Below are 10,376 nucleotides of genomic sequence, written 5' to 3' on the forward strand. Positions count from 1 at the left end.
CAACAAAGATAAATTCAAATTAAATTCTGATGTCTATAACATGAATACTAGACAAAAATATAACTTCCACCTACCCTCATCAACTTTATCAGTATATCAAAAAGGAGTCTACTTTACTGGCATAAAAGTGTTCAACAATCTGCCACAAAGTATTAAAAACTTGGGCAATGATACTAAAAAGTTTAAATCAGAGTTAAAGAATTATCTACATGCTCATTCCTTCTACTCTTTAGATGAATACTTCAATGTAAGTTATATTAATTTTTAAGCTAAAATTGCCTGTACTTATGTATGTAACCTTTTGACTTGTTCTGTATCCAAAGGTACTAACCTACTTAGGATTTATAGAATGTAAATAAATTCAATTCAATTCAATTATCTGTCGCTATCATCCAGAGCTACATTCTTCACTTAAAGGAGCAGGTAATATCAGTCTGCACCCGAGGCGTTCTCTTCAGTTGAAGCATCTCCTCACTCCACATTCTGTCACAGCTCCTATAGATTAACTGGCGCATCATATCACTATGTATCCAAGAGCGATTCTATGTTTCAAGATATCTCACATATCTAAGTATTTCTAATACTTATTAACCTTCACATTCCCAAAAATCTCCAACCTCCCACACTTTACACAATATCCCCACATTCAAAACTGCATGATATATAAACTTTGATATTCCTCACAAGTATCAAACTTCTATAACTTACACAACCATTCCTATCTATCAAATTTCACAACGCCCTATGATTTACCAACTTACGGAAAATAATTACTCTCAAACAAAACAAAGTACCTTGCTTCCACTTCTTTTTCCTCCCGGCATTCTGGGCCACTTGTCTGGGCGTCTCATTTACATCGACTTTTTCCACGGGCAACGTACACCACCGTCACACACAGTTTTTGCGGCTGTCAAGAGATGAACACGAGCAGTCTTTCTGTGTTTTCAACAGTATATCTTATACGTAAGATCTGAGGTTTATATCTTATACTTTACCTTATGTGACTTTCATCATGCAAAAGCATTACGTACCGTTTACCAACATACTGACCATACCGAAACCAAAGATGCTAAAGCTTAACCTTGTGTGTCGTCTGCGTTCGTCTGTTTCTAGTTTCTGCGGAAGATGTCGCTAGTCACGTTATAAATTTTTTTCTGTAAAGTTGTAGGGGATTGTTTATCACTGTTCCTAATAACTGAATTAAAGTCGGTAGGGTAAATATTACTTAAAACAACATAAAACACTTATTTTTCGAAGTGTGTGACAATGCGAATGTGTGTATGTTTTAGGATATAATGCTGATGTCATTTTTGTGGATATGCGAAAAGTGAACGCGTGTTGGAAATGTGAGGGTTTACTACCGACTAAAAATGTGTCTCCGAATTACTAGATCTCATATATGAGCTGTTCTGTTTATTTTCCAGTTTATTGGTACTGTTTTGTATGTTGTTATTTATTACACCTCGTAAATGTATCGTGTATGTTAATTTCAATAGATCCTGCTCACCCTTTGGTTTTGAGGAATTTCGTTCGATACCGGGCACATATATAGCGAGAAAATTGTATATTCGAAGAAAGCTTGTGAGTGTGCTCGATTTATAGGCCCTCTTATGTTCTGTGATCTGGATTTGGAATAGTTTTCATATCTTGCTAACATTTTTCTTTCAAGTTTCACAGGGAATCCTGTTTGTGAACCAAATTCTGATTTGTTACAGAAGTATAAAAATATGTCAAATTATGAGAAAGAGCATTTTCATTTAGTTTATACACTCTTAGATATGCTTGTGCAAATATGACAAAGCCTCAATCAAAGGGACCTATGTAATTGTTGATTGTATTGTAAAGACATGCTGAGATCACTGAGATTACAGTATTTAAGAATTTAAATTGGGAGGGTTAAAGATTACATAGTTTACAATATGCAGTTCGGATACACTTGAAATTTATAATAGTGATTAAGAAAGGAAGAAATTTGCCTGGTGATTATGGAAACCTAATTATCCTAGATAATTGTTATATTCATCATTAATTATATAAATTTACAATACAAACAAATTTTTAGTAATTTATCTCAGATCTAACAACACTGCCTTTAGCATGAAAGAAAATGGTTGTTTTTGTTTTGTCTTTGTAGGTTAGCTTATACAGCTTCACAAATTTTCCTTTAGTTTCAGATTGTGAGAACAGAACTATGTCTTCAGCAAAGCTTCAGTTTCTGGGATCATTGACACAAACAGATCCACATGTTCATCCAGTAGTTATAATTGGCCAAGTGCAAAATTTAGCCAAAATAAAATTTAACGACATTAAGGTGAAACTTGAGCCCCGAGTTACTGAAGAGGTTTGTAGCCAGTGCACATAAATTAACACCCAAAAAGTAAGATGCATTATCACAGTTTTATTTGTGACTGTTTTTGTTTTTATAGGTGTACTTATCTGCTCTGGCAAGCCTGCATCCATCTCCAACAGACACATGTTCCCTGTATCTTAATTTGGCAACACTGGCAGCATTGCCTGTGAAGTGTAGTCGACACAATGCTCCATCTCGTGCATATGCTATCACCAAAATAGTGAAGAGCACGACAGTTGGAACAGATGAATCAGTTGTGGTATGACACTGTTTATATTGTAGCATTGTATTTTGAAACAGATTGTGTTATGTTATACTAGGTAATAACTAAATAAGATTTCATCACAGAACAGGCACATGAGGTAACATGCTGAGTTTACCTCAACATTCTCACCATTCAAATGGGACCTTATAGAAGTACAGTAGGATTGATATGAAAGTGAAACGCTTTGAACTTTTCACTTGTGTTAATTATCAGCTGTAAAAAAAAGAAAAAGGGGGGGGGGGTTATTTCAGCCAGTTTATCAAAAACTGAAAACTAACAAACACTGCTAATACTTTGGTTTTGGAAGCTGTTAACCAGCATGAGGTTTATGAGAAGGCTCAGGGGAATCTTCTGTCATTCATCATGCAAGATATTGAACACTTCTCATTTGTTGGAGACCTTGTAATCATTACATCTCTCAAGCTGTTCCCAGGGGCATTCAGTTGAACTGGGTTTAGGGAACTGTGAAAGCCATCTGAGAATGCATTATGTCTGACAAATGTATAGTCAAAAAGTCAAATGGACAAAGATTTTTGAGTGCTGCTGTATGCTTGCTACAGTTCAATCGGCCATTGCTTAGAGACTGGTTCTGTATTGCATTTGATTCATATGTAAAATGTGTTGTTGTTATGTTGAGTACAGATCTCTCTTATGAGTTATTCAGTATATATGAATTGCTCTATGCACAGATGTTAAGAGAAGGCATGGCAATTAATAGAAGCATTTTGGTTCTAGATTGTCTGTGAACGCCGAGATGTTTTTGCTTCTGCATGTGCTGTAGCCCGAGCATATCCTCTGTTTTCACGTAAGACTTCCAGCAAACCATCGCAGACCTCAAATACAACTGTGCGTGTTGAGTTCTTATTGGTTCCCAGTTCAGAATGCAAGGCCGCTGGCGAAAGAAATGGGAACATGGAGGAGAACCTGATGTTATCTTCAGAGAACCTACTGTGTTTGGAAAGTGCATGTACTGGTGTGAGGCTTGCAGCAAGGATTGTTGATGCTCCATGCAATGAAATGAATGTTGATCACTTTTTACAGGTACAATAATTGCATTACTCAGCACTTAATCTTATGTGTCAGGAGTCCCCAGCTTCCTGCTCAAATGAAATGAGACATTGCTATAAATTATTTTTAATTTATTATCATAACAGAGTTTTTGTGCTTCAAAATTTATATACCAGAATTCATAATGGTTTAAGAAGTCTGGTGTCTACCATCAATCTGCCTTGCATTATTCATCGTTTATTTGGGCTGAAAATTAGCTCCCATGACTAACTCTGTTGTATGGGGTCATGTGTTCTCAAAATTCCACCATTGGCTCTGTCCTGATCCAAGTCATTCCAGTTCCCACCTTCGAAACCTGTTCCTCTAATGAACCTTCAGATTTTTAAATGGTGAGAAATTTCTTGACTGGGTAACCATTAGCTTCACAAGGACTCATCTCCATGATATGTGTTATGGTATTTTATTTCCACACCTCTGTGGTCTAGTGGTGAGAGTTCCTGGATACACATCCACAGGTCCAGGTTCGATTCCTGGCATTACCAGATATTCTGAGAAGTAGTGGGTCTGGAACGGGGTCCACTCAGCCTTGTAAGGATAATTGAGGAGCTATTTCAAGGAAATCGCGGCTCTGGTGTAGAAAACCGAAATTAACGGCCACACTGGATTTGTTTTGCTGACCATGCGACACTCTCTATCCGCTAAAAGTTGGCACTAACTTCACTTACAAGTGGCTGTCACTCGGTCAGTACAGTTCGTTTGCAGACTAAAACCACAGAGTTTGATTTTTGTTTTTATACCCACATGGCTTTCCAACCAAAATGTGTATTATATTTCCTGTGTCATATATCTTGCTCAATTCATCATTCTTGATATCACCACCTAGCAATGCTAATAGAGTATGTAAATTGTGAATCTTCTCCGTTTTCCTTTTGCTTTATGTTTTTATGTATTCTTAGAACTTCACTCTAAAAAGCCTTGTCTGTGTTTTCATTATAGAGCCCATACAAAACAACATTACCATTATATCGAACATAATTTAATATCATCATCATCATCATCAGTAATCTGTCAAGACGACAGGTCCACAGTCTCTTTCAAAACAATTCCTCCACTTAATGCGATCTAGAGCTTTCTCCTTCACATGACAGTATCCTCTTCTGTCCCCAAGGTCATCCAGCATCTTCTTACGTCTTCTTCCTCGTCTTCTTGTCACTTCTATCCGCCCATCTATCTTTCCTTCGATAGCTTCTTTTAGAAGGCAGTTTCTGCGTAAAACATGACCAATCCAATTAGCCTTCCGTTTTCTTATTTCATGTAGGATATTCCTCTGCTCACTGACTCTAATTAACACTTCTTCATTTCTCACATAATCGGTCCAACTGATCTTCTCCATTCTTCTCCAACACCACATTTCGAAAAATGAAATATAACACTGTATAATATATAATTTAATATAATATAATGTATACTTTGTTATAAGGAGGTGAGAACTGTTGCTGATACTCTGGGTGTATCATCGACTGTTATCCGAGGAGAAGATCTACGAGTGCAAGGTTTTGGGGGTATCTATGGTGTAGGAAAAGCTGCTGCAGTTTCTCCAGCTTTGGCAGTTCTGTCTCACACACCTCCGGGAGCAACCCAGACTATAGCGTGGGTTGGCAAGGGCATTGTATATGACACTGGAGGACTCAGCATCAAAGCCAAAGTAAGACGTTTAAAAAGATGTACATTAACTCTTCAGTTATTCACATTTACTATGGTATACAAAAATTCTGTCTGCACTGAATTTGTTGTACAGACAGCAATGCCAGGGATGAAGCGGGACTGTGGTGGGGCAGCAGGTATTCTTGGGGCATTCTACACTGCGGTGCGGCAAGGGTTCACTCAGAACTTGCATGCGGTCTTTTGCTTAGCGGAAAATGCTGTTGGTCCAAATGCAACCAGACCAGATGACATTCATGTGCTACATTCTGGCAGGTACACTATCCTGATGTGTTGAAAGCCAGATTTCATCTGTCAGTTTTCAATCGATCAATGTAATTCACAAATCTGTGGATTAATGTTTCATGAGAAAATAGTGTTAACTAGAGTTCACACCAAATTAAAATTGGCTACAAATGCTGCATCAGCAAGTCAGTATTCAGAGCTGTGCTGTTAATTTAAAGAAAGGTAAAAATAGTTTTGCATTGAAAGCAGTAGTTTTAAAAAAAGTAGACAGCAAAGTAAGGAAGAATATTCTGCATCTGCAGTTGATCGATTCCAGTCTATGAATTCTGAAGATAAAATGGTCACTAACTTCACCAGTCATGCTTTTCACTGTTATGGCATTAGTTTCAAATCTCACTTGTTACTTTCTTAATGTTTCAGAACTGTGGAAATCAACAATACAGATGCAGAAGGCCGTCTTGTATTGGCTGATGGGGTTTCATATGCACAGAAAGACTTAAAGGCCAACATCATACTGGACATGGCCACACTTACAGGGGCGCAGGTAAATGTCTATATGGACATAAGTTCAGAGAAATGTGGAGAAAATTTCCAAAGTACAAAAATATTTTTAGTAGTTTTTAGAAGTACTGTTATGAATTGCAAGGTATTTAATGAATTTACCTATCATTGTGTAACCGAACTGCCAACCTCAGCTTGATATAATTTAGTATCATGTATTGATCCATGTTAATTACCATGTTCGATTAGGTTTACTTGTACATACTGCAAATGGACAGGGGTTACATAGGCTATTTCTTGCTCTCAAGGAGGAGGCTTAGCCCAACTCTCGAATGAAAAAAAGCAAAAGAAAAACGACTGGTCAACGCAGATGCAAAGTGAAACAGGAAGGCTCCCCCATAGTTAGGTCCCTTAGAAAGTTACACAAAATTTTGCTTGTTGGAGTCCTTTGAGAATATGATATGTGACAGTTTTGAACATCATAACTTAAAGATGGGAATTTCCTGAGACCCAAGCCAAGCTTAGCATTTGTCAAGCTACTGACAGAATGTACGTTAAGTCTTTAGAGCCAAAATTCCCTGTAATTCCTAAATGGATTGGAGAAATAGTTAATTAAGTACTCCTATTTTTTCAAAAGTGACCAATCCTCGAAATATGTGGAGTTAGCTTGTGGACCGAGAGGGCTCCAAGTTTCGAGGAGAAGTCATTCTGCTAAGTTAATTGTTTCCCAACTCAAGAACCATACGGACCCAAAATCTGCATCACTCTGAAATTTGTAATAAATTAGTTGTTTCCCGACTCAAGAACCATATGGACCCATAAAATGTTCTGAAGTATAAGTTGTGGGGCATAAAGTGTGATTAAAACAGAAAATTAAAGTACCAGTTAAGTGGAATTTATAATATCGAAATTGTATTCATATTTGAAACCCAGTTCAGTATTCAGATGAAAATCAGTCTGATATCTCACTTAACAAGCAAGTGTAATCAATTGTTTCCAAGGCAGTCATCAATAACCTAACAGGAATAAAGTGTCTTGTGGAACAGTGTGTGTGAGTGCGTGCGCATGTGTTTTTTATAACAGGAGTTCCCTGCCAATCAGTCTGAGAACAGAATCTTACCTCTACCAGAGAACTAGCTACCAACCACAGCAACCCCTCATGAATCTGTAAACTGATAGTATCAGTTTACTGGCGCTCACATTACAACCCATTATCCTAAAGATCACGGGTGTGTAAATGGTGATAAGCAGAGCAGGGTAAATCCAGCTGTAACTGCTGCCACCATTAGCAGCCAGTGGCCGGAGATGACAGTGCTAAGAAAACGGGTATAAAGAGAACATGGTGCAGCCACGATGAAACGACAATTACAGTTGACCAATGGTTGTTAAGATGACCCTTAAGGGTGAATCTGGAAAGGAAAGGGGAGGAAGTGAGGGTGACATTTACCCTGTATAACTGAAGTATCATGAAAATTTTCAAGCAGGGGAATGCTTCCAGTAGTTTAGCCAGACCCTTCTAGCTACAGATTAAATTGTTCACAGAATTAACTCAGACAGTACCGCTATGAAAATTGTCCAGCACATAGGCACAAATAAAATTTTATGGAAAATAGGTTTGTAATGAAATTGCATCTTAGAACTTCACATATTGAGGAACACTTCCTTTTTTTTTTTTTTTTTTTTCTTAAATTTTCTGAGCAGTTCATAACTAGATGTATTTGAAGGAACTGACAGAACACACATAGTTTACTGGCAGCTAACTATGCCTTTCCTAAAGAAGTGATAAATACCTTTCAGTAATAATGAATGGAACTGAGGGTTTGGTGGAACCCGTTTCGACAGTTCAATTTTTCCTATTACCAGCTGGTTGAGTTTAAGTTAGGATCATGAGTGCAGCATCTGAAAAAAGAAACATTTAATAAACCTTGGATAAACAATGTGACATGATCATGGTACACACTGTGAAACCAAGATGGACTTGTGTTACCCACAGACTGTATGTACACATAGTGCCAATTTTAAATTAGTGGGTATGAAATATGCCAAAGACATAATTGCATTGGAACAAAGAAATACAGTATTTTTGAGGGCCAGAAGATCTACTGGCAAATAATTCTGAGAACAAAGTTTTTATGAAGAAGTGGAAAGTTGTCATTAAGTTTGTGCAGGAAAACCATAAAGAATGCTATGTGAATAAACAAAATTCTTTTCCTAAAAATATGCCAGTTGAAGAGGGTGATCATGCAGTCAGTCAGGTATTTTTTTTTTCTTGGCACTACAGCCCCAGTGGACCTAGGCCTACCTCCATGAACTTCACTGTTCACTTCAGTTTTTGTAGATCTTACACATTCGGTAGGACTCCTTGGGCAGGTGATTGGCTTGTTGCAAGGCCTCTACCTGTACACAAACACAGAAAAACGCACACACACAAACTAAACATCCATGCCCTGAGTGGGATTCGAACCCACGATCCCAGTTTCCAAGCTCGCAAAGACAGTACATGCCTTAGACCGCTCAGCTACCATGACTGTCTGTCAGTCAGGTATACCATATTAAATTTCAAAATGGGATTTTAAAAATGTGGTATGTGGTCTTCCTAATTTAAATTTTCCACAGGGAGTCAGCACAGGAAAGTATCACGGAGCTCTGCTTACCAATAGTGAGCAGTGGGAGGAGGCGGCCATCTTGGCAAGCAAGTTGTCAGGTGACCTTCTGTTCCCCATCCCATATTGTCCTGAGTTGCAGTTCAGTGAGTTTGCCTCTGCAGTTGCTGACATGAAGAATTCAGTTGCTGTAAGTAGCTTTAAATTATGAAAACAGGGCACAGGGCTACATTAGAAAAAGAAGTATATATGCAGGGGTGGGGAAAGATGTGCACACACGTCAGATAAGTGGACTAATGTACATGATAAGTAACATTTTTTACACTTCAGATACATCTATCAAGCCAGTTCATATTTTGAAGTGTATATTTCCATTGCAAAATAACTACAAATTTCTAGAGACCACAGTGGCACACTATTTAAGGTCCGCTTGTTCCGTTTTTCTTGCGGATGCGTCCCTTTCTTTGGAAGAAGAATCTGTCTGGTAAAAGGGCATGCACAATGTGATTTCCTTTACATTGTGACAGCAACCAGTTCCATGGAGCAGAGTCATCCTTGAGAATCTGATAGTCACTCAGCTAATCAAGGAATTCCCACCTTTTTATGGATCCTGAAGGTTCATTATCCAATGAAGATGGGGTGGCATTCAGTGTCATGATACCATGTTTTATGAAAATCGGTTAACTGGTTCTGAAATCCCTCCAAATGGACTTGATAATACAGGCCTATTTTTCCTTAGACAAAAAGTTTGTTAAAACCAAACACTTCTCTGACTATCTGAGCTGTCAGTTGCTGTAAGGAAGATTGTTTGCTATTGAATAAAGTACATTGTTGTTGGTACTGTACTTTTTTTTTATAGGAACGAAGTAATGCCCAGCCATCTTGTGCTGGCATGTTCATTGGATCACACTTGGGATTTGACTTTCAAGGCATTTGGATTCATGTGGACATGGCCTATCCAGTCTATGTTGTGAGTATGTTATGGACATTTACAGTGTGCAGGTTCAAGTTAATGCTGAAATTGTCATAACAATATTATTTCATACCTTTCTGTTTGCAGGGAGAGCGTGCTACAGGATATGGAGTAGCATTGTTGGTCACACTGTTTGGGACTTATTCTCAAGATCAGCTGTTGCGAAGTCTTGGTCCAAAACTGAAATTTGATGGAACAGAAATTGAGAATGCTTGTAAGAGACTTAAGCAAAATTGACAAAGGAATCGTATTTAATAACTCATTCGGTTGATAGGATGTTTACATGTATTGTGTATGAATGATAATTTGGGTACCAGGTACCTGAAGGTTCTGAGATGGTATGAAGAGAATAAAGGAATCCTTCATGTTTAAGCCATAGTAAATGGACCCTACAGCTTTTTACTTTGGTCTCCTAATCGTGAAGAGGGAGTCTGTATGGCAATGGGCAACAAGCTGGATGGCTGCTGTTGGTTTTGCAGCAGAGATTTTGTCTACTCCACAGCATCCAAACCTGCTCTGTCCCTGAGGGTAAAGCAGCCGGGGCGTGAAGCTGACCACTCACCCCCATCTAGTGCCGAGGTCAAGAATTGTGGAGCTATACTTTCACCCCCTGGAAATGTGCTCATGGCATCTTGCTTAATTAATTCAGCATAGGGACAACTTTATCATTACCTTTACCTCATAAGTATGAAGATACTAATAACATGGGATTCTGTGTATAGGATCTCA

At 38.1% G+C, this 10,376-nt stretch overlaps 1 protein-coding gene and 1 long non-coding RNA gene across 9 annotated transcripts in view; one reads left to right on the plus strand and one right to left on the minus strand.

Moving 5' to 3' along the window:
• Nucleotides 1–1,080, minus strand: part of LOC111863530 — a 2,815-nt gene extending 1,735 nt beyond the window's left edge. Inside the window, exons 1-2 of the long non-coding RNA XR_002842613.2 lie at nucleotides 996–1,080; nucleotides 795–907 (exon numbers count right to left, since the gene is read on the minus strand). This is a non-coding gene — a long non-coding RNA (uncharacterized LOC111863530). The remainder of the gene's footprint in view (nucleotides 1–794; nucleotides 908–995) is intronic.
• Nucleotides 883–10,030, plus strand: LOC111863529 (probable aminopeptidase NPEPL1). 8 transcript variants are annotated; one of them, XM_023849910.1, is made up of 10 exons: nucleotides 883–963; nucleotides 2,169–2,341; nucleotides 2,427–2,609; nucleotides 3,351–3,656; nucleotides 5,104–5,328; nucleotides 5,422–5,600; nucleotides 5,991–6,114; nucleotides 8,688–8,864; nucleotides 9,534–9,644; nucleotides 9,735–10,030. In XM_023849910.1, the coding sequence occupies exons 1-10, from the start codon at nucleotides 918–920 to the stop codon at nucleotides 9,882–9,884; spliced, it is 1,674 nt and encodes a 557-aa protein (XP_023705678.1). In that variant the 5' UTR covers nucleotides 883–917; the 3' UTR covers nucleotides 9,885–10,030. The 8 variants fall into 8 exon arrangements, with proteins under 8 accessions (XP_023705678.1, XP_023705683.1, XP_023705687.1 ...); XM_023849915.2 differs by lacking the exon at nucleotides 883–963 and adding an exon at nucleotides 1,119–1,209; XM_023849919.2 differs by lacking the exon at nucleotides 883–963 and adding an exon at nucleotides 1,121–1,209 and having other exon boundaries at nucleotides 2,175–2,341.
• The last annotated feature ends 346 nt before the right edge of the window (nucleotides 10,031–10,376 follow it).

This window comes from Cryptotermes secundus, unplaced genomic scaffold (genome assembly GCF_002891405.2).
Source record: "Cryptotermes secundus unplaced genomic scaffold, Csec_1.0 scaffold89, whole genome shotgun sequence".
NCBI lineage: Eukaryota > Metazoa > Arthropoda > Insecta > Blattodea > Kalotermitidae > Cryptotermes > Cryptotermes secundus.